The 25,392-nt window shown below is 35.7% G+C and overlaps 1 protein-coding gene across 10 annotated transcripts in view; it reads left to right on the top strand.

Annotated features, from left to right (window-relative positions):
• The window catches only part of Sgip1 (SH3GL interacting endocytic adaptor 1), a 200,215-nt gene extending 177,295 nt beyond the window's left edge, over nt 1–22,920 (top strand). For all 10 annotated transcript variants that reach the window (XM_076863755.2, XM_076863754.2, XM_076863751.2 and 7 more), the window contains 7 exons: nt 73–184; nt 9,434–9,589; nt 12,415–12,547; nt 16,542–16,744; nt 17,796–17,860; nt 18,577–18,741; nt 20,192–22,920. In XM_076863755.2, the coding sequence (XP_076719870.1) occupies nt 73–184; nt 9,434–9,589; nt 12,415–12,547; nt 16,542–16,744; nt 17,796–17,860; nt 18,577–18,741; nt 20,192–20,214 (857 nt within the window). In that variant the 3' untranslated portion in view covers nt 20,215–22,920. The remainder of the gene's footprint in view (nt 1–72; nt 185–9,433; nt 9,590–12,414; nt 12,548–16,541; nt 16,745–17,795; nt 17,861–18,576; nt 18,742–20,191) is intronic.
• The last annotated feature ends 2,472 nt before the right edge of the window (nt 22,921–25,392 follow it).

The raw sequence follows: 25,392 nt of genomic DNA, 5'->3' as shown, positions 1-25,392 counted from the left end.
TCCTATTATGGGCTTTTAGTTCCATATATACTAGATGTCTCTTAATAAATGAAAGCATTTCATTTCATGCAGGTTCTTCCAGGGGACCCAGCCCCCTAACCATGGGAGCCCAGGACACTCTCCCTGTTGCAGCAGCATTTACAGAAACTGTCAATGCCTACTTCAAAGGAGCAGATCCAAGCAAGTAAGCCTTGGACGTGGTCCACTATATTCTCCAAACTCTATCCTATCTAGCAGGGGACAGCCCAAATGTAACTATATTACTCTTTATCCTAAAACCATAAGGAATTCAGTTAACAATAATAGTTGACACACCTAGAATAGAGGATAAAATTTAATTAGTAAAATTATCTCATCTGCTTTTTAACAAGCATCAAAAGATCCAACAATCTGATATCTTACTGTTTAGAAATCTCTGATTCAGTTTTAATTGCAAGTAACAGAAACCCACTCTAATTCTGTCAAACTTGAGAAAGTTTATGGTCCCCTAACAGCTATGTCCAGATCATTTCTTTTATGTCTTAGTCTTCCCCAGAAGGGAACAGCCCACATATAGGTGGAAATAGTGGATCATTGGGATGATAACATGGAAGAAAAAGACCTTCCCAAAATGCCCAATGAAGCAAGGGAATAAGTTATATGATATCCTCACTAAGAAGGAAAAACTGTCCAAAAAGAAGAGGAAAAATTAAAATCATAGCAAAATTAAAATTCTAGGGGAAAAATGCAGTACCCTCTATTCAAATGACCCTGATTTCATTTATAGCAGTATGTACTGATAGTGAACTTGACCTGAACATATTTGTGGCATCATTAAATATTTTACATCTTGATAAGGAGTTCCATGGATAGGATTCAGAAAGTCTGTGCATTCCCTGAAATTATATTGCATATCTTTTGTGTGCATTTTACCAGAGAGAGCAACTACAGAGTTCATCAGTTTACCAAAGAGGTTCATGATAATAAATAAATAAATAAAAGAGTGGCTATTAGTCCACACTGAAAACGAAACACCTAAGTCAAACCAGTTTTTAAATGTCATAAGCATAATACCAGACCTTAATCTGATTATAAACAAAGGGGAAACATAGGGAAGAGAAAAAATTGCTCTCTTAATTTTTTTTTTTTTTTTTTACTTACAAGGACTAAGGCTCGGAAAACCTTACTATCTATGATAGGAAGAATGAATTTAAAATTAAATGTGCATGCAGACAATTTTATAAAAAAATTTTAAAACAGCGATGATTAAGTATTATTAGAACTTGAATCCCCATATATATTTTAAGTGGCAATTTGTATGACTAAGTGTGAATCCTCTTTACACTTTAGAAACACTAGTTTTTTAAAGTCTAACCCTAACAAAATTATACTGGAAAACCAATATAATTAGTAACTCCACCTTTAGGTGTAATGCCAGCCCCTGGGATCTACCAATCTCCCTAAATGTCACATCTCTTTCAACAATATGCAGATTTTATTCTAGGCCCATGGGTTAGTCAGCTTTTCTTTGCTGTGATCAAAATACCTGACACAAACAACCTGGAGGAGTAAAGGTTTATTTTGGCTCAGGTTTCAAAGGTTTCAGCTCCATTGCTGAACAGGCAGAACATCACGGTGGAAGGGCAGGCAAAGGAAAGCTGTTCAGTTCAAGGCAGCCAGGAAACAGAGAGAGAGGGGAAGGGGTCAAGGACAAGATGTGGTCCCCAAGGGTGCAACCCCTAGTAATATACTTACTTCAACCATGCCCCACCTACCTACAACTTCCACCTCCTCCCAGTAGTCCATTAGTATTATTAATCCATCAAATGCATTAATCCACTTGATGGTTATATTAACCCTGATGAGTCAATGAAATTAAAACCCTCATGAACTAGTCATTTTCCTAAAACCTCTAGACATTGCTGCATGGGAAAGCAAGCCTTCATTATACCATCCTTTGGGGAACTTTCCAGATGCAAACCATAATAGTCCATAATATTGTAGAGAAATAAACTCTGTGGGCTCTGGTTTCTCTCATGTCTTTTCTCAATCATCTTCTAGCACTTGAGCCATGTGCCATAACCACACTGTCTATAGAAATTAAAAGCTACCTCATCTGAGCTTGTGAGCACCAGGCTTAGGCTGTGTATATACTTTCTACATACATGCTGGTTATGCAGGATCTTTTTTGTACAAAGAATCTGCATAACTTTCTGTCTTATCAGTTCTAAGAACTACTTATTGCCAACTGACATATACCTTAGGAAACTCAAGCTGACCTTCATTGAAGGAAACAGACAGATACATGCTTTTTAAAAAGAAGAACTAAGAGTGCAAAGAGAATGGTATGCTGGTGTGAAAACCACTGGGAATCATACCAGAGTGAATTCTTTTCTGTCTGCTGCTGACTCGGCTTTCACTCACTCCCTCACTTATTCACTCAGAGAGCCCTAATGGGTCTTCCACTTACACTTCTGTCCTCTAGAGTCTACTCTCCTCATGTCATGTCATTCCTCTGCTCAAAACCCTCCTATCTTGCTCAAAGCAAAAACACGTAATGCTCTGTCCTTCAAGACCTGCACACCCTCCCAGCCGGGGCCTCTCTGATTTCCTCTTCACTACTCCCCTCCTTATCTCTGACCTGTCTCCATCCCTCACATCCCTACTCACTCTGGGGAAGGCACACTGGCCTCCTGGCAGTTTATCCTTCATTTCCAAATCCTAGCCACACCTCAGGGTCTTTTCATTGGTTCTTCTTTCTGTTTTAGTCTGTTTTCTCCTTTATATCTTAATGATTTGTCCCCTCACTTCCTTTGTGGTTCTTTTTTTTTTTTTCTTTTAGTTGTAGATGAACAGACAATATCTTTATTTATTTGTATGTGGTGCTGAGGATCGAACCCAGGGCCTCACACCTGCGAGACATGAGCTCTACCACTGAGCTACAGCCCCAGACCATCCTTCTGTGGTTGTTCCAAAGATTTATCAGAAAACTTCCTGTTCATGTATATAAACCACATTTCCTCCTTCCCCACTTAACACTTCCTTATTCCTTTCCTCCCCTCTTCCTCTTTCCCCATAACCCTCCTCATTAACATCTTACATGTTTTTCCCTGTTGTCTATTATGGTTCTCTTAACCCCACTGTTTTGTCCACCATATGTCCTTAGCACCTAAACAGGATCTGGCATGGAATACTCAAGGGGTGTTTGCCAGACAAGTGTAGTGGAAGGACTCACCTAACATCTACAGAATGGCTACTGTGTACCTGCCATTGAACTAGATAGGACGAGTATTGGTTATAAAGAATAGCTGATATGGAAAATAAGACTTGTGCATAAAAGTAATACACAGTCCATAAAAGAATAGGTGCAGATATGGGGCAATGGGTGATAAGAAGCCCTTAATAGGGGCTGGGGTTGTAGCTCAGAGGTAGAGCACTCACCTACCATGCATGAGGCACTGGGTTCAATTCTCAGCACCACATTAAAAATAAAATAAAGATATTGTGTCCACCTATAAATAAAAAATAATATTAAAAAGAAGCCCTTAATAATATTTTTTGTTTTATTTCTAAGAAATGGTGTAACCCCTGTGGGTCTATCACAATAAAAGCCAGGTTTTTATATACTGATTCAGTCTCCCCAGCACACATGACAGTTGGATCAGGAGGTCTGCACCTGTGAGCCTACTGACCATGATCGTAGCATTCCCATGAGCCTAATAATTTAGTGCCCTTCCTATGTCCTTTCTAATTAGCTCAGCCTTTGGAAATATATAGGTTAGCTTTTGGAGGTATATATATAAATATATATACACACACACACACACATATATACATATATATGTATATATACATATGTATATATGGCTTATGGATATATATGCAATCTGTCTTCAAATATAGTGTCATAAATAGTTGCAGTATGTCTTACATTTATTCTTATAACATTTTATTGAAATGGAAGATCCACTGTATTTCATTAAAATTTTGAGATCTGAAATTCATGAACGGATTATGAGGTGACATTTTTTCTATATTCCATGTACAGGCAATAAATCATTTTATTTTTCTTCCTTCATTATTCACTTTCAGGAAACACCTCAGATTCTAATACCAGGTAGAAATAAAGCCAACTGCTATCTTGCATCAAAGCCATTTATTTTCAGACAATGGATCCAGAAACCTATTAGCTTAATTATTACATACAATGTCATGCAATAATAACACATTCAAATATAGTTATGTTCATATTAAACATTGATAGCACCTGGAACAGGTACTCTGACTTTTGCATCTTTTTGAGTAGGTCATAGGCAGAGAATCTTTGACCTCTGCTACATTACCAGTTCACATTTGAATAGCCAAGGCACTAAAAGATAAGGTAAAATGATTAATTTTCTAATCCCTTAGAAAAACTTGAGTTTCTCAAAATATGCTACCATCTCTTATCCTCATATGTTAATTATTCATTCTGTATTGTCTTCCTGTTTCAACAGGAAGCTTGTACAGTACCATGCATATTCTATTTGTTGCTATTGATTCTAGTGCAGTATATAGAATTTGGTATGTTTTATAGGTACCATTTCTACAGTTGTTAGAAGTATAAATTTATTCTAATAACATTTCATTGAATTCCTGTCCTGTTATGTTCTGCATTTTGTGCACCTTTGTCTTCCCAGAACTGAAAACACAGTACTTACCTTCACAATAGTAGATTAGAAGTACAAGAAACTACATTGGTTTCCTAAAAATGATCTGTACTTGTGTCCAAGGGAACCAGAGAAAGGAAAATTAAGGAAGGTTGAAACCCTTTTGAAAGGGCTTCCCTGGAACTGAGTCTTGTAATATGAAAAGGATTTTGCTTAATATACAAGTCAATGAAAGAGGCATATAAATAAAAGATGTCAAACTGCATATTCATTGAAGACCTCTTATGAAGAGAGTTGTGGGCTTAGTTATCAATGCAGTATGTGGAAGTCTCACTTGGGAGGAGGGATGTGTTTCTGGTGACAGCGTATAATTCAGATTCAACATTCACCTACCCAAACTGGCCAGCGTTACAGCTGACAGCCAGCAAACATAGTGCTATCTGTGTCAATAGGGAGAACCCAATTTATAAGTCCACTTGACTTTAAAACTTTTTGCCATTCTTGACAAACATTTCATTTGTGAGGATTCACACCACTTGACATTTTATTCATAAAGAGTTTGTTCATATTTCCATTTCACATCATTTTTAATTTCTGTAATTCGAACTCACATTAAATGTAGCCACCTTACTATACTGATAGGAACAATCATTAAGGTAAAAAATTATTTTCCTTTAGTGAACATTCAAAATAATAAATTTTATACAAAGATTTCAGATCCAGTTAGACACTAGATGGATTAATAAATCAGCAAAGATCTGCCTCTGACAATGGAGATGCAGAAATATAACTGAGGAGCCTCCGTACTTTTTATTCTGGACTATGCAAACTACTCTGTTACCCAACACTGAAAGCCCTTAGGCTTTCAGTTCTTTCTTTCTTTCTTTTTTAATTGCCTCCTGCTCAAAATAATAATAATAATAACAGCTTGCATGGCAAGGGAGTGAGTAAATTTTTTTTACTTAATAAATGTCACATCCTCTCCTCTCCAACTTGCTTACAAAAGACAAACTCATTCCCTACCAAGACACTTCTTAGATTTCCTTTTCAACAACCTAGAAAAGAAACTGAGAAGGCTCCCTATCAATTAAAAAACACATGGGCCACTACTGCTAACTGCAATATACTGAGTGATGGTAGGTGCTGACATATAAATTAATAAGTGCTCTGAAAAACTGTGGTTGTCTTCCAGAACGTAATATTCTACATGTCCATGTATTGACAAACATCAAGAGTAGAATTAGCTTGAGGAGAAGCTAATTTAGGCACTACTTAAACACGAGTAATCAAACAAGGTTAATGAATTTAAAAAGTAGAGGAGAAAGACAGCAATTTATGCCCAATCTGGGAGATCAGTAATATTCTCCAGGGGAGACAGAAATGCAAACTTCCAGAAAGCAAAATTCTTATTCAGAGTGGTGCAAATTCATGGATAACATCTGAGTGAAGGAGAAATACATGGCAATTTGAGGAAACTCACCTTTCCTCACCCTACTTCTAACCCAGACCCAGCATCACACATACAAAGCTGTAGCAGTTCTTCCCACATACTATTTTGAAAATGACCATCTCACCTGAGCTAGGTGTATCCCATCAATTACAGAGTTGCATAGTACATCAAGTGACTATGGGTGAAAATTGAGTCTTCTGTTCTCAAATGTGAGCAAAGTTTTCATTTACTAACCTAGAAATTTCATTCTTGAGTTTGGAGCTAAAGTGATACATGAGTCAATTATCCAGATGTATGGGGAAATCTTAAAAAAGGTCTCTTGTTTTAAATACAGGCATCCCTCAATGTGTAGAGGGAGAAATAGGTTTCAGGAACCCCCCACAGATACCAAAATCTGCAGATGCTCAATTCCCTTATGGTATCATGTTAGCCTATAACCTATGCAATCCTCTTATATACTTTAAATCATCTCTAGATTATTTATAATATCTAACATCATATACATAATATATAAATAGCAGTATCCTGTACTGTTTAGGAATAATGACAAGAAAAAGAAGTCTGTAGTTGTTCAGTACAGACACAATTTTCCATGAAATCTGCAGAAGCTGAGGGCTAACTGTATTTCCTGTTTTCCAAAGAAAAATAAACTTTTTGAGATGTTTGCTTCTGACCAAGGTAGAGTATCAGACCAATTTACTCTCTCACCTGGAATAGCTCAAATATGGGCAAAATGCGTGAAACAAAGATTTGCAAACACTGGACCTCAGGTGAAGGACTGTCCCCACTGAAAGGTGAGGTGAGCTGTGCCAGCTCACTTCTTCAAGTTATTGGGCATGGCATAGGCAGAGCCCTGCAGACTAACTGTTCACGGGGAGGTGTGTTGCTGAGACACTCCACTGCCAAATTGGCTTAAGAAGATGCCAAAGGAAACTAATGGCAGGTGGTGCAGCTGGCCACCAAGTACTGCAGAAGCCAGGAGGGAAGAAGGTTAAAATTTAGCACACACAAGGCAAAAGCCCCGAGCCAGAAACCCTTCCTGCTTTATAGAATCTGGTCATTGGGGCAGCCCAGTCACTTGAACTACATGAGCCCATAAGAAAGCTGCTTATGTCACTGGCAGAACTACTTTTACAATCCACTCTAGGGGACACCACATTCATTGTAGGAGTTTGGCCCTAGAAAAGCCCTTTACATTATAGGAACCTGTCTAACAAGCCCACTGGAATTGAACATGCTTTCTGTCCAGCGCCCTCTACTGACAAGATTTAGTATAGAGTTTGTTGGCAAAAAGGAGAAAGGGCCCATTATTCATGGATTTTTAGAGTGGGCAGTTAATGATGAATTGGAACTGAGAGGTAATAAATTTATTTTATGTTTAAATTAATATAGTGATTTTAAATTTTATATGGAAATGCAAGTACACACAATACCCAAAACAACTTTGAAAAAGTACGAAGTTGAATGACTATCATGACTTGATTTCAGAACTGTTGTAAAGCTACAATAATCAAGACAGGGTGGTATTGGTTTTAAAATAGGCAAAATAGATCCATGAAACAGAACAGTGGATCCAGACACCATCCCAAACATATGGACAATCGAACTTCAAAAAAAATCACCAAAGTAATTCAGTGGAGAAAGGATAGTCATTTCTGAACAAATGTGCTGATACAATTAGATAGCTGCTGCATACAGATAAACTCAGTTCTGTGTTTCACACTGTATACAGAAGTTAACCAAAAATGGGTCACAAAGTACATGCAAAACTAAAAAGAAAGAAAACTTCTATAGGTAAAAAAAGATTTTTGACTACTTAGGACACAAAAAGTATAACTGGATTAGAGATAACCTATAAGAAATAAATCGATGAACTGAAAACTTGCCCTTTAAAGTGCTCTTAGGAGAAAGGAAAAACTAAGCCACAGACTAGAGAAGAAACTAGTAAAATGCTGTCATACAGCTTATTTTCCACTTTAACAAACAGTTGGGTAGTTTCTTCAAAAGTTAAAGATACACTTACCATGTGTTCCAGTGATTCCACTCATGTTCTTACCAAGAGAAAGGAGAGCATGTATCCATACAAAGGCCTAACATACGTATTTATCACACCAAACTGGAAAGAACCTGAATGTATTTTCAACAGGTGAATGGATTCTTTTTAACATTGTAGTAGTATATCCAAGTACCTCAGAGCAACAAGAAGAAATGAATTATTGATGCTCACAACTACATGGATGAATATCAAAATAATAATTCTCATAGAAAGAACTTTGACACCTCCAAAGTACATTCCTTGTAATTCTGTTATGTATAATTCTAGAAATTGCAAACTAATGTAGTAACAGAAAACATATTAACAATTGCCTAGGGATCAGGAGTGGAAAGTTGGGGTAGAGAGATTACAAAAATGGAGTTAAAAGGCAGGAGGGGCTCAGGGTTGTGGCTCAGTGGTAGCATGCTTACCCAGCATGTGTGAGGCACTGGGTTCGATTCTCACAAATAAATAAAAAATAAAGGTTCATCAACAACTAAAAAATGTTGAACAAAAAAAAAAAGGCAGGAGGAAAGTTTTAGGGTGATAGAAATGGTTATCTTGGTTGTATGGTGACTTCACATCATACAATGTTATGGAATTTTATGCTATAAGTAAGTACAGTTTCTCGTATGTTAATTATGCCTCCATAAAGCCCATTTAACAAAAAAAAAAAAGGTGTATTTTTCATTCCAAAACATCATTTTATTGGGGATTGGGGTGGTAGCTCAGCAGTAGAGCGCTCACCTAGCATGTGCGAGGCCCTGGGTTTGATCCTCAGCATCACATATAAATAAAATAAACATATAAAAAATCATTTTATTGCATTAATTTCTAGGTCTGATTTTATAATTGTGACCAAATAGACAAGCTAATAGAATAAAGAACTAACTAAATAGGAAGCAAGAACTTTACCTCATAAGTATGTAAAAGACTATGCTCAAGGTACTAACCCCATTACTCAAAGTCTCAGTAAAATGTGACAATATGATGCAATTTAATATCTTGAAACATTCTGCCAAAAATTCAGAAATCAAAGTGAGAATCACAAGAGTAGATTATTTTATTTGTGAGGACAACCTATAGACTTTGTACTTTGATTCTTATAGTTCACTCTTTAAAAGTAAGTTTTAAGCAACAAGTTCTCATGTAAATTAGAAATGACTTAGTAGCTGAGAGAGGAATTAAAAGCACACCTATCATCTCTTTTGCTATTTACATACTTACCCAAATATTTTCTTTTTCTTAGCTGTTTTGATTGACAGTTTATTGACCTGGATTTCCTCTCTTTCTCTTCTCTCACGTGTTTTGATGCACTAGATGTATCGTTAAGATTACTGGAGAAATGGTATTGTCCTTTCCTGCCGGCATCACCAGACACTTTGCCAACAACCCATCCCCAGCTGCTCTGACTTTTCGGGTTATAAATTTCAGCAGGTTAGAACATGTCCTGCCAAATCCCCAACTTCTCTGCTGGTAAATATGATTTTGCATAAATTTTTAAATATATGTGGTTTAGCACTTTGTACTCAGATGACAAATATACCTTAGCAGTAGCACTGTTGCTAACTACCACTGCTCTGATATGCTTGTAGATTCAGACACAGAACTTTGACCAGCTGTCAAAGTTTTCCAAGGATAATTCCGTGGGTATGTGTAGCTGCATATGCATATGGGTATTTTCATGAACAGTTATCTAAAATGGTAAAAGAGTCATTGAAAATAATTAAATGTGTTAGTGACAATTTATTCATTGGATAATAAACCCAATAATAGGGAACTCTTTCGTTGTATCAGCATCTTTTAAAATTAAATAATATTTGAACCATGAGCTACTCTTCACATGAACTTGAAAATTTTCTTGTTAAACATAATTTCATTATAATGGTAAGTGTTTTTGATGGAAATTTACAGGTATGATATCAAAGAAGTTCAAGCCAATGTGTTCGTATAAATACTTTTTCACATTTTCTAGCTATTAAATCTAAAATGATGTCTTTATTATGCACCTGCACAGCTATACAGACATACATCTATTCATGATATTAAAATGATAAACTGTACCAAATTACTTATTTGCAGTGGATGAGATAAAGGAGTCATTCTTGGTAGCTTCCTCTTCACTAGATCCTGATATTCTATTTAAAAATCTCTCTCTAAAGTGGCCACATTTTTACTTTGCTGTAACCTCCTTGGTGCAAGTAGCCACTATCATTTCCGTGAACCACTGCAAACTGCCTCCCTTCCTGAATCCAGTCTTGCTTGGCTACAATGTGTTTAAACAGCCAAATGATGTTTTCTAACACTACCCAGCCCATCTTTGCCCATAACCCTCTGGTAGCTTCACACTGCATCTGTCTAGCATCTAAACTTGTTGCTCTTTCCTTTGAGCTCCAAGTATACCCTTGCCTGTAGTCTCTCCCCTGGGAATTTCTCTGGCTACAACCAGGTCTGCCCATCAGTGATAGGTTGAGTCCCACATCAGCCTGGATCTTTCATTTCTGGGAGGGCTGAAGTGGGTGACCCTTTAGCCAGTGATTTGGATGCTCCACCATCACCACCACCCCTAATTTTTAAAAGACAATAGTGACCAACCTGTTTTCACTGCAGTATAAGCTTTTGGGCATCTATCATCTTAGATCCAGCCAATTCTCTCATTTATCTTTACTAAAAGATGTCATTGAGGTTAGCAACCTGGAAACATTTAGGTTTGCAATCCCTGTGACTTCTACTTTTTTCTTAGGAGAGGGGTTTGCCTTCAAAGAATGTTCAGGAAAAATTGTCAACCCAAATATGAGACTGAAGAATTCTCATGATTTCTTTAGCATTGAGGAGTTCTGTGTCTCTGTAGGCTTTTAATTGGCAAAGCTTTCTGGAATATTTATTAAAGCAGGTTCTTTGAGGAAATAATCATGAATATATGGCTTAGCTTATTTTTAAACTGAACAGATGCATTTGTTTTTAAAACTAGCATGATTTTAAGTCCTTTGGGTATAGATCGAGGAGATAATGTTTATAGCAGCACAATTCACAATAGTTAAACTGTGGAACCAATCTAGATGCCCCTCAATAGATAAATGGATTAAAAAATGTGGCATATATACCCAGTGGAATATTACTCTGCAATAAAAGAGAATAAAATCATGGCATTTGTAGGTAAATGGATGGAGTTAGAGAAGATAATGCTAAGTGAAGTTAGCCAATCCCAAAAAACTAAATGCTGAATGTTTTCTCTGATATAAGGAGGCTGATTCATAGTGGGGTAGGGAGAGGGAACATGGAAGAAATAGATGATCTTTAGATAAGGCAGAGGAGTGGGAGGGGAAGTGATGTCTTTATGGTTTATATACTCTTGGATGAAGTCTTGAGTGTTGAAAAGGTAGCATGGGAATTTTAGTGTCACCCTTTTGTCCTTGGTTAGTAATAAAGACCATGTTAGCCTCTAGCCAATTCTTTTTTTTTTTAATTTATTTTTTTATTTTTATTTTTTTTATCTTTCATACATTTGATTCATGTGAGTTATGCTTTTCCATTTTTACCCCAAATACAAATTGCAGAATCACATCAGTTATACATTCACAATGTTTACATAATGCCATATTAGTGACTGTTGTATTCTGATATCTTTCCTATCCCCTACTATCCCCCCTCCTCTCCCCTCCCATCTTCCCTCTCTACCTCGTCTGTTGTTGTTCCATTCTCTCCCTCCCCCCCTTTCCCCTCACAACCTCATATATGTGATTTCGTATAACGATGTGGTTTTCCTTCCGTTTCCATGCAATTTCCCTTCCCTCTCCCTTTCCCTCCCTTCATTCGTCTCAGTTTAATATTAATCTTTTTCTCATCTCTAGCCAATTCTTTAACTGGATAATTTCTAAAAGCTATGGGTCAGGTGAATTCAAAGCAAATAAACATATTTGGCTTTTTAATTGCATTAACTGACAAATTTAGGCAAAACTGGGATGAACTATTAAGATCGGATTATAATTCACTCTTTAAAGCAACCATAAAAATCATGGTTTATAGCAATCATGATTAACCATGATTGGTGACTAGTTAATGTTACTGGGTACTCACTGAGAATTAGAACACAGTATTTCCTCACTATGGATTTCAATCTGTTAACATGATACTGTTCAGAACCACATTTGTACTTAATCTACACAACTGTGAATAATATAATCTCTACCAGTTGTCCAGGGTGGATACAGAAATCAGATGGCAATTTTCTAAGATGCTGCTTGTGTAGACGCTATTTGTTATAAGCTGCTATTTAATCATTTTTCTTCCCAATTAAATAGTGATAATACACAAAATGATGCCAATACCAAGGAATTCTGGGTAAACATGCCAAATCTGATGACTCACCTAAAGAAAGTGTCTGAACAAAAACCCCAGGCTACATATTACAATGTGGACATGCTCAAATATCAGGTAAGCATATTTATGTGGCCAGGGTGTCTTTCACATTACAGCTTCCATTCTAAAGTATCTAATATTAAATAAAAATAAATAAAATAGTATTTCTTTTAATATTATATGAAGGCTGTCAATATAAGGAAATGGACACTTTAAAGAGCTACTTTGTGACCAATGACAATAACATTCATGTGTATCTTTATTTAAATTTATAAATGAAATATTCTCTGAAAAAGTTACAGAAATGTGACAAAATGAAGATAACAAAAAATTATATTAAAAGTGTAAGTATCATTAAACTAGATCACTGTAATTTTAAGACCATTAGTGTTCTAAAGCCTCTCTTTTAAATGATTACATGTAAATAAACTAGGTTTTTTCATAGTGCAATATTCCTATGAAACAATTCTAATAAAGCTTAAGAAATAACTCAATGTCAAAATATGTTTGGTAAAATATAATATTGTATCTGAGAGCTTTCTTTTTGTGCCTAGGATTACCCTTACCTGAAATTATTACTGATCTAGTAAATAAGTCTATTAGAAACAACATTACCTGTCTGAGTGTCCACCTGATTCCCAGGTACTTGACCTCCTTGATTTTTTGTTTCCCGGTACTGGAGATCCAACCCAGGACCTTGAGCATGCTGAGCAAGTGCCGTTCCACTGAGTTACACTCTCAGCCTCTCCTACATTGTTTTTAATGCATTATAATTTTGATGAGTAAATATATTCAGAGTACTTTTCTTTGTATGAGGAAAGTTGCATTTTAATAGAAATCAGTACATTCTCAAAAATGACTGCACAGTGTAGTTACCAGGGAATCCGTAGACCAATGCTGGCTCTGAACTGATGCCAAAAAGAAATATATGTGCAGACATTTAGACATAATATGTGCCTTCACCCTGACACCACCAGATATTTGTATATACTTGTATCAACCTAGGTACCTGTATTTTTAATAAGTTACCCAAGTGGTTCTAGTGCACTCTGTAGTTTGGAAAAAAACTTTCTTGAAATGTTGTTTGAAAGTGGAATATCCATATGGTGGTGCATATTACATAAATGCAAACAAACATAAAGTTTTTGCCTAAGGATAGTATTGTCACAGGAGCAGAGTTGTCTCTGAAGAAGGGTCTGAGAAGTTCCCAGTGGGATGGGGAATTCAACTCAGCAAGGTCCTTGACTTTCATGCTGGAAAAGAATGTTAGCACCACCAGTCAGCAGCATAGATAGGTTTATTTCAGGAAGTAGATATGCATTCAAGGGAGAATGCAGGCCATTCAGAAACACACTGGGGATGGGGGAGGGGAGCTGGCTCTCTTTCTAAAGGAAACTTAGTGAGAAGTCAGTATGGAAAGGTATATAGGGATGATATTAGTCCTGAAATCTCTAGGAGGTTTCTGGTGGTCTGGTCAATCTCTGGATCCTTGGGCAGACAGGGTCTTCATTTTCTGATCAATAGATAGCACTGGAAAGTTCCCTAAGTTTAGGTTCCTCAAGATACTATATCTATCATTACTTAATCTATTTGTGGGGGGTGTTAATTAACAGTGCTAAGATAAAATTACAGATCTCCCAGGAAGTTGGCAATAACAAGCCTGGGTAACAGACTGGCTTAGAGTGTGAGAGTCCTGGAAAAGTATGCAAAACTTTAAATTAACATTTTATTTCCTGCCCTTCCTTTATGTCTCCTTTTTACCCATTTATTTTTCTACCGTACTTCAGTATCACTTAAGCTTTAAATATCATAGGTTATGTAGTACCAACAAACATATGCTATGGCATAAGTTTATTACTTTTATAAGTAAAAAAAAATAGAAAATGTATTTTATTTAACTTTTTTCCAAAATATTTAAGCATGTCTAGTAGCTGCTGTGAGCTTGTAAGAGAAATGAAAAGGAATAAGAAATGGAAAGTCCAAATTTAATTTTTACCTGAACGGCTAAATTTCAGGGTACAATGTATGTTCTCCTGTCCAACTGTGAAAAGAAAACTATGGTTATTTCCCTTCATGAATCTAATTACAAACACTCTATCTACATTTTCATTACAGATTAAAAGATTTTTAAACTTCTAAATCCTGCGGAATATTTGTATTCTCTATGTTTGTTATTGATTGACTGTAGAGAGTAGATAATTCACTTATTGCAATGTGAGCTTTGTGTAAAATGTAAAGTGTAGGCAAGAGATTAAATTCTGGAATTTAGTAAGTTTCTTAATGGCCCCTGACCTTGGGTACTTAATTTCCCAGAACCCTTTCTGCAGTTGAAAATAAGGGTAAAATATACCCATCTAGATATTTTATAAGTTGTTATAAGGAGCTAGTAGTCTACTATATTTCAAAGTACTCTGAACTTTTGCTGTGATTCAGTTGTATTGTTGTTTTTCAACAATGCAAGGAGATGGGGTTGGGAACACTGCTAGCATTTTGTGGGACTGCCCTCAAATCACAGCATGTTTCGTCTGTGGCCACCAATAGTATACCCCAGAAATTGGGACAATCAAAAATGCATCTTCACCTATGCAAAAATCCCCTCCCTGGGTAGAGGAGCCCTTATGGAGTTGAGAGCTACTACTGAGGGTGGTAGAGAAGGAGAGAGTGCAGAAAAAGCAATGGGAAGAAGGTGCTGCCCAGCTTTTGATCTCCTTTAGATAACAGATTTCCCAAAAAAAGTTTATTTGTAGGAAGGATTGTACTGTAACAGTATTTTAAGTTTAAAAACTATTATAGTGACTGTCTGGTTAAAATTTTCATCAAAAGTCATATCTGTCCTCTTACAAAGGGAGATCAGAGGAGGAGAGGAGGAGAGGGGGAGGGTATGGGAGAATAATGGTAAAGTGGATGCGATCAAAGTATGTTATGTGCACATACAAATGTGTCACAGTAGAACCTGTTATTCCATATAATTAAAATGCACTACTATGTTTTTTAAAAAAGAACCCATTTCTGGAGTGTCTGCAACAACCACCCCTGCTTGTGAGTCAACCCACCCTGAGGACCCTTCCCCAGGGCATTCATATATGCTGGCATTTCCAGTGAGTTGTGTATGTTCTTCAAAAGCAGCAAAATCCATATTCCCTGAATAAAAATCCAAGCTCAAAGACATCCCCCATGAGGTCCCTGCAGTGTACACAAACCTAGCAGAGGAGAATCTCCAAGAGATCTATTCAAAATTATAATCAAATAGTGATAACACTGAATTTTTCACTGTGGACCCAGAATTCGAAATTATATTGGTCTTTAGAGAAGACAAAATGCTGTTGATTCTTCAAATCTGACTTTGTTTTGGTCTAACTAACTCAGGGTTGATTCAAACCAGAAAGTAGTTCTTCAAATTAGAGGACCAGAGGTCAAGTCTTTCCTCTGGAAAATCACAAAGGAGTAATAATAACCCTTTTTGTCTATCTCACAGTTTGCTGTGAAGAGCAAATATGGTGAGAATATTAATAGGAAACATTTATTAAAATATTAATTCCTTGTTCTGTGCTGGACTCTGTGCTGTTTCTTCTCCTTCAATCTTCCTGACAGCCCTGTGGGAAAGAAAATATTATCGTCATAATTCCCATTTGGCATAAAAGGAAATAGCTGAGGCTCAGCAAGGTTATGTCCAAGCTTCTAAGTAGCAGAATCTGAATTCACACCAGGACTGTCTAGTTTTGTGGCCCTTGTGGTCTCAGCTCCTAACCAGTATGCTATACCACCTCCCTAATCATATACCACCTCCCTAATCAGAAGGAAATGCATTGTTAAATTCTAAAGTGTCCTAGAGATTTGAGCAATTGACTTTATATTTTTAATCTGGAACAGTTTGCCTGAAGTACCCAGCTCTCTCTCACATAGCACCCTTTATAGTGCTTTTCACTGAGTGCTCCTTTGTGAGCCACACAAACAACATCATGACATTTTAATACCTAAAACCATTCTTTTTGAAAATAATCAGAGCTTCTGTTTTAGTTTCACATTAATGCTTGTACCTTAAATGTTCCCTTGCCTGGTTTTTGGAAAGGTATCTGCCCAGGGCATTCAGTCCACGCCTCTGAACCTGGCAGTGAACTGGCGATGTGAGCCTGCGAGCACTGACCTGCGCATAGATTACAAGTACAACACGGATGCGATGACCACAGCCGTGGCCCTGAACAATGTGCAGTTCCTGGTCCCCATAGACGGAGGCGTGACCAAGCTCCAGGCCGTGCTTCCACCCGCAGTCTGGTAAGAAGCTGCTCATCCCCCAGTTACAGACTCCTTGGCCTTTGTGTTTCCTGTAGCAGATCACAGTAGGCCAGTGTTGGAGAGTTCAGGGCAGGAAACAACTGCTGTAGCTATTTTAAGCAATAATGATTTAGCACAGGGATTTCAATGCTTCCATGATGGTGGAAGTGCTAAAGGAACAGGCTCAGGCTGTACCTCCAAGAATGTTTCCCAAACATTGTAAGAACTGGCCCACCAGGGGACTGGCTACCTCTGCCATAGCTGTGGGAAGGAAAGAAATTAGGAGGCTACCAGTGGAATCACTAAACTCAAGAGCCCACTCCTGTAACTCTGATGCAAGGATCAGGAAGTTCCTGCCTCTCAACACCTGTGACACTAGAGACCAGACTGCACCCTGTGTTAGAAGAACTCCACGTCTCAGTTGAGTCGCTGGCCAGAGGGAAACAGTGAAGGCAGCAAGAAAAGGGCCTCTGCCTCCCTCTCCTTCCAGGTCTCAAAACTGAGCCTGTAACTGGTGGAACCAAATTTGCATCTCAGACTCTTATTGCAAGGGCATCTGGGAAACATAGTGCACCTCCTCTAGCCTCTGAACTATATAAAAAGGCATGGTGGTGAAGGCAGAAACTGAATAGATACTGAGTGCCAGAAGCGTCCATGATAAAGAACTTGTCCTAGAAAGAACATTCCAGTTTTCCCCTATTACCATCAAAAGCAAAAAGTATAATATTTTTAAGTGATGCCAGCCAAATGACAGTTGCAATTTAAATGTTATGAATTAATTAGCTAACACTTTTTATGCTTTCAAAAGATGTGTTCAAAACTTTTTTCTAAACTTTTTATTATCCTCTAAATGTCTACCTCACTGTGTTGTAGCAAGTTAGAATCAGGAAAAGAGAAATGTATGTGTGAATAGATACATAGAGATAATTTTTAAAATTATAGCCAAACTTTTCAACATTCTTTTAAAAAATACTATCTTTAAAAAAAAAACATGGCATTCCTTAAACAGAAATTTGCATTTAGAAAAACCTTTTTTCTATTTTATTTTTAGGAATGCTGAACAACAAAGAATACTGTGGAAGATTCCTGATATCTCTCAGAAGTCAGAAAATGGAGGTAATGAAATCACAGGCTTATTTTATTTAGCTTATAAAGCTGAAATAACTTGTAGATAAACGCCAATTACGGAGCTGGGGTTGTGGCTCAGAGAAAAAGCGCTCCCCTAGCATGCTTGAGGCACTGAATTCGATCTCCAGCGCCACATAAAAATTAAATACAGGTATTGTGTCCACCTACAACTAAAGAATAAATGTTTTTAAAATGCCAATTATTGAACCAAAATACATGTGGCACTGAAAAACAAGCAGAATATTTAACACCATTTTTGCATTTAGTTATTTCAATCAATAAAAACAACAATCCTTCCAGTATTCTTCCTCTTTCCCTTCCTATCAAGACCTCAACTCACAGACCATCCTTTCAGGAAAGAGCTCTTATGGAAGCATGTCCCTGTCCTCTAGTAGATCCACACTCCTAAAGTAAATATTTTTCACTCTCCTCTGATATTATTCAGAGTTATGAAAATACATGGCCTTCCATGCAGCATGCCCCCAAATTTTGAAGCACCATTTTGCTGAATACACTTCCACCAATGTGCAAATAGAAGTATTCTTACTATTCAATGACACATTTCATTCATCACAATTTTGTCACTAAAGCTTATACTATTTCCAAGTAAGTCCAATGTTGTGTGTTAACTTTCTAATTTCCAAAATTATATCCAGAATGTTGTGTTGCCTATTTTCTTATAATATTTCTTTTTTATTTTTAAGGGGTGGGTTCCTTATTAGCAAGATTTCAGCTGTCTGAAGGCCCAAGCAAACCTTCCCCACTGGTTGTACAATTCACAAGTGAAGGGAGCACTCTTTCTGGCTGTGACATTGAACTTGTTGGAGCAGGGTACCGATTTTCACTCATCAAGAAAAGGTTTGCAGCAGGTAAGTTGGTATCTCAAATTCTATTTGCAAAAATAAGGTTGCTTTTGCTACTCTTCATTAAGGAGGAATAGGTCATAGTTTTCTCACCATTTTCTTCTTTCTTCTTCTCACTCCCCATTAGAAATCAAATCAAACCAATAGTTGAGTGAAATATAAATGGAACAATGACCAGAAAGTCAGAAATCAGGAAGGCTACTTATGCTAGCTCTGTTTCTTATGTTGGCTGATGAGTCACCCACTATGCACATGTGTGTATTGAGGTCAATGGAATAAAGCCTACTTTTGTTATATTGACAAATAAGATAAATGCTGTTTGTCTTTGAATTTATCACCATCTGAAAACGTTTTTAAAAAAGGAAAAAGAACACAAAATTTTTGACATACCTTAGGCATGGGAGTATTGGACTTCTTGTAAACTTAGTTCCAACAGGACTTCATAGAGTTTAGATGTGGCAAGCTTAGCTGAGAAGTAGGACAATCTATTTTCACTTTAATAACAACTTTAAAGAATATAAATCACAGATCGGAACCACTTACCCATGAAATGAACATGACCAGGAGACAGGTTTTGTTTTGTACAAAGGCTAGGTTTTTTCATTTTGTTTTTGTAAATAGGGCAGGGGGAGGGCTCCCAATACAAGGTGATTATATTTGTCAAGTATAATTTTCCAGGATGAATCCTGGTTTGGTATGGTTTGGGGTTTTTTTGTTTTTGCTTTTGTTTTGTTTTGTTTTTGTGGTGCTGACAATTGAACCCAAGGCTTCATGGATGCTAGACAAGTACTCTACCACTCAGCTTTATCTCAGCCCCAAGTCCTGTCTTTCATGCCTGCCAAACTGCTATGCTGGCATGATTGTTAATTATATCTCTTTCACTCTCAAAAATAAGCCAAGTTGGAAAATGAACTGTATGAGCACCCTTCCTAAAATAAGTTGGATTCTCACATGCAGGGGAAAACCCTACACACCACCACCTATTCTGAGCAAAACTCAAACCTCTGAAAAAAATGGAAGTGTTAAAAGTCAACTAGCTGATGTAGAAAACTGAAAGTTTAAAAACCTTTACATAGTGGGCCAGGCACAGATTACAGTGCATGCCTGTAATCCCAACGGTTTAGGAGGCTGAGGCAGGAGGATTATGAGTTCAAAGCCAGCCTCAGCAACTTAGTGAGGTTCTAAGCAACTCAGTGAGACCCTATCTCTAAATAAAATCCAAAAAAGGGCTGGGGATGTGGCTCAGTGGTTAAGTGTCCTTGAGTTCAATCCCTAGTACCAAACAAAACAAACAAACAAAAACCTTTATGCAGTTTGTATTATTATTGCAACGTAAAGTATGCAATATTTGGCTCCAAGGGATAGGGCAAAAGGAATAGAAATGTTACCTATATAATAATCACAGTATCAAAATAGCAGATAACCTATTGATATGTTGTTTTGTTTTGTTTTGCAGGAAAATACTTGGCAGATAACTAATAAAATCTTATGCAAGGATTCATATAATGGAGAACTGTTGTATGAGAAACAGGTTTTAATTCTGGTTTGATGAAAGCAAACCAATGTCTGCACTTGGGATCTATCAGCTGGAAAGTCGATGGCTTTCAGCAGTGATTTCCCTTTCACCACACCATGATGACCAATCCTACAGTATTTACTTCTAGGTGTAATATTGTTAATGGTTTTCAAATGTAATTATTGTATTTGTAAATTGTATTCTCATTCCAGTAAGGCAGTTAGACACTTGAGTTTTAGCATTTTACCATTCCTGAAATGGATGTAATTTAAACTGTGGTATGTAAATTTAATTGTAGTACTGTTGAATGGCACAATGCTTACAGAGGTAGATTGCATTTTGTCAATATATAAAATTTAAATATAATATTGATAGCTGTCATAAAGGGGGTGCCACATATAAAGAAACTTAAATGGAACGAGAAGAAAAAAAGAAACTTTCTTTTCTTCAGTCCTTAGTATGTTTTACTCTAGTGCTAAATAAAAAGTCTATCTTCAAATGTTTAGTGGGTTAAATTCAGAAACTATTTCAGAAAAAAATTCTAAGGTTACAGCATATTCAAAGAAAAGCATTAATTACCACTTTTTAAAGAGCTTTTTTTTCAAACTGCAAATTTCATAAAAATGCAAACTATAAACAGGGCCTCTTATTTTTATAACTTGTGTAAAAAGGGAAAGCAATTCATATTTAAAGTTTAAGTATATTAAATTATAATCAAGAGTAAAGAAGATGTCAAAATCTTAACTACTTCCCCCTCTCTATGCAGTTTAGTAAATGTGGAGATTGCTGAATAACCAGTCAGACTAAAACCAAAATTGTGACTTTAATATTTAAGACTTTCCATAGTTGAACTGGTTAACAACGTTTGCACAATTCCTCTGAACAGATGGTCTCTCTCATCCAGCCTGGGGGAATGGCACCTGTGTCTTCCTCTTTACCCACAGGAATCAAAACACTGAGAATAAGAATCTCAGAAAATAATTTTTAGTTCCCTGTTTAGATCCAGAAGGAGAATTTTAATTGTTATCATTTTTATCATTTGGGAAAGAACAAATAAGCTTTATAAATGAAATTCTATTCATATCATTGTACAATAAATTTCCTTTGGGATGATTAATATTCATTGTATAAAACTGTCAATCTTTGCTCTTATTGGGGAATCAAGAAAAGAGTCATATAAGTCATCTCATTGCCCTAAGGTACCATAAAAATTGAAATTTCTCAGTCTGACCCCAAGATTTGGGGAGTCAAAGACAACTCCTTCAATAGTCCCAATCATAAAATCTTCCCCCATTAAGATCTGAAAATGTTATTCTGTCTTTAAGTCATAAAACTTACTTTAAACATAAACTAAGTCCTATTCTGGGTTATACTATTAAGTAACTGAAATTAATTGTTCTATTTGCCATTAACTGCTAAATTTCATTTTATATTCACTCAAACTTGACAAAGAGTCTTTGGCCCCTTTAAATTTTAGAATGAAATTAAATTTTTTAGGTCTTACTTTTAAAATGAGATTGTGACTGGTAATTGTTTATAGTGGAAATTTTTAAATTAATATTTGTACTCTTCAATCAATGCTTGCTACCAAGAGAATGTTTAGAATGACCTGTTTTACCTTAAAAGAATTCTGACTATTCAAACAAGCTGTCAGTTGGTTCCCCAAAGTCCTGTAATATTGAAGCTTTTTTGAACAAACTAATTAATATACTCATTTTAAGTAAAAATATTCAATCTGATTTTGAAATCAAATTTGAAAAATGCAAACTTTTAAATCCCCAAAACATGGGAAAATTCAGAACACTAAAATCAATGGAGAGCACACAACAGAAAATTGAGAATTACACATAGTAAGAAAATAAAAATGTGGTTTTTAAATAATCAGTTCATGAAAAAACATTGAATATTAACACAGAGCATATTAAAAATGTGTAAATATTACTGGTTCTCATGTTTTTCTCTTTATATTTTATTTTATATAGATTTAGACTGAATTAGTAATTAAACACAATTTTTTTCCAAAGAATAATTTTGTTGATATTGTAAAAAATGTAATTAAAAATATAGATTTCAGTAGTCTCTAACGTTGTCCAAATGTTTCCAGGAACTAAATCTGAAACTATGAAGAAATCCTATGACCCCATATTTGGCCTTCATGAAACCAAATGGAAGTCATTGATTTCAAAATTGTTAAATATTAATAACCAGAACCTCAATAAGAATGTATTCCTTCCCCCTTCAGAAAATAGGTCAAATAATAACACAATAAGCTTGTATCAGGGATTTAGATTTTGGTGTTTTGTTGTTGTTGTTGTTTTTTTTAATTATAGGTTAAGCCTATATTTTTCACAGTACTGTAGAATAAGAATTCATGTTCTTAAAAAAAAAAAAAAGAAGATCTTAAACAATGCAAAAGTCTCAGTTATCAAAGACATATCAAGTCAGGTTCATGATCAGTTCCTAGGTCAGAACAAAGTAGACTAGTACATCCTAAGATGATTTGCAGTATAAGGGGTTAAAATTTAAAAAAAAAAAAAAAAAGTTCTAGTTATAACCTGAACACTGTTTCCTGAACATTCTGATTCAAAAAGCCTCTGCTCTAACAAGATAGAAAATATAAATGGTACTGCTTTATTTTGGCAAGATGAAAAGTATGTTTTTCTCTTCAAATAAATCCCATATTTTTATGAAATTTTTAAAAATAAATTCTTATTAATAATTAGTCTGAATTTTATCATAATTGGAATGGATAATTACTAAGAATTAAATACTACATTTTAAAGCTCTACTCACTTCATCTACAATCAAATGAAAATTCACTGTGTGGTATTGGGGAATATATTTCACCTCTAAGGAAAGAATGCCCACATTTCATATGATTTTGAGTGAATACACAGAATCCTCAGAAAGTCAAATGACAGATGTTCTTTGGAGGCTTTGTATTTTTTCTTTTTTTTTTTTTACTCAATCTCAATCTGAAAAATGTTTGACCTATAATTACACAAATTTCCATTTTAAAATCTTCTTTTCAAAGAAGATGATGAGTACATTAGTTCTACCATTACTCCTGCTGCGTGACCTTAGATAAGTCTCTATGCTGTTCAGTTCTCTTCTTTAGAATGAGAGGCGGGGACTGCTGTGGTTTTCAGGCTTTTCTTCATAGCAGGACTTCTTTCTAATAAAATTTTACATGGAATCCTGTTAGACAAAACATCTCAAAGCAATGAGGGAGCTTCTCCAGCAGCTTAATTTAAATACCATAACAACAGACAGATGAGGTGTAAAGTATCTTCTGACTCTGAAGTTCCACAATTCCACTTTATGCAGATAAACCACTTTTAAGGCCTTATAAGGAAACTTGTACATTCATGGTAATCAGTACACTGTGAAAGTGAATATATACTTGAGTGCTTGCTGTGTACCAGTGACAGATATAAGCTCCTTTATTTCTTATAAAAATCCAAAAATTGTTTAAGTACTCCTTTTAATTCCTGTTTTACCAATGATGTCATTAAGGCTTAGATAGATGAACTAACTCACCCAAAGTGGTACTACAACTAGAAAACCCAATTACTTTGAGGGCACAGGAGCCACCTTGAGCTCTTCTAATTTGTCCTTGGGTGGGTGGGGGGAATCTCCTATTTTATTTTATTACACACACTCCATTTGAATGCCAAAGTAAAAGACAATATGAAAAACTAGCCTTGAAATAAGGATAATTCAATAACAAAATTGTTGAAAAAAATCAGTGTTTCTCAAAGCATGGTATATGGACCACTTGTATCTTCACATAAGAGAACAATGATGTGGTCTTAGTCATCACTATAACCTCAAGTTTTTATTGAATTAATAAATCTCCAGGGATGGAATTTAGGAATGTGTATTTTGGTAAGCACTCAAAATTTCAGAATCATTGCTCTAGTCGTTCTTCAAAGTCTTTTTCAGTTCTGGCATTATATCAGAACTTATATATTAATATAAGCATTAAATTCTAAATTGAATATCATTTTTCTAGTGAGTTTATTTTTCATTCAGTCAACTTAACTTCCTTCAGTCTTAGAAAAAAGATAGTTTTATAATTATTTTCCTAGAAAAATTCTTACCTTTCTTTTTTGGAGTCCTTCTGTTATGCTAACACCTTCTCAAAGTAGCTTGAAATGCATTCTCTTATTTTCAATTCTCTGTCCTTGTCTTCATTGTCTTAAAAGACTTGAGATAGTAGGAGGATCATACATTGTCACTCATTCCCAATACCAAGTTCTAATACATGTCTCCTTCCTTGCAAGGGACACCCAGACCTCTATCTTGTGAGTTGGCCTTCTTTATTTTATAGGCTTTTATTTAATGGTTTTTTTCTTGGTCCATTTGACAACTAAACTAAACTTTTCATTTATTTATATTTGGTGGTGAGAATTGAACCCAGTGCCTCAGGCATGAATTAGCCTTATTCTAAAAGAGTTGCACCAATCATTTTTATTTTTGAATTTTTCAAAATAATCACAGTTTCTCAATTAAAGTTGGTGATACAGTAAAACATGCAGATACCTACCAAGAAGGGGAATGTGGGCACACATCTCTGTTTCTGCTTTTTTTCCCCCAGAAGAGTATACATTTAAGCCAAATCCCATTTAGTCTAAATGTATTCATTTTGTCACATGATTTTTATATTAGCAACTTTTTAAAAAATAAAACCAGATTTTTAATAATATCAAAATCGAGGCAGGCTCTAAAAATCACTTTAAAAATTAATGTAAGTATCATGTTTCCATGAAATTAATACAATAAGTCAAAACAATTAGTCAAATGGGGCTTTTTGGTTTTTTGTTTTTTGGTTTTTTTTTTTAATTAAACAGTATAGAAATACCACTTTCTTACTCATGGATTAACCATGGTTACTTTTTCATTACTTTTTCTCCATGGAATATACAGAGGAAAAAATGAGATAGGAGTACGTTGCTTAAATCTCCAAATATCAAAAGAAAACAACAAACACCTTCCTTTCTTTTGTGCCAATTTTTTTTTTTTTTTTTTTTTTTTTTTTTTTTTTTTTTTTTTTGGTATCAGGGATTTTAAACTCAGAAGCACTGGACCACTGAGCCATGTATCCAGCCCTATTTTGTATTTTATTTAGAGATATTTAG

Source organism: Callospermophilus lateralis, chromosome 7, assembly GCF_048772815.1.
Source record: "Callospermophilus lateralis isolate mCalLat2 chromosome 7, mCalLat2.hap1, whole genome shotgun sequence".
Classification (NCBI taxonomy): domain Eukaryota; kingdom Metazoa; phylum Chordata; class Mammalia; order Rodentia; family Sciuridae; genus Callospermophilus; species Callospermophilus lateralis.
The sequence above is the reverse complement of the archived record's forward strand: the minus strand, read 5'-3'. Positions and strand labels throughout refer to the sequence as shown.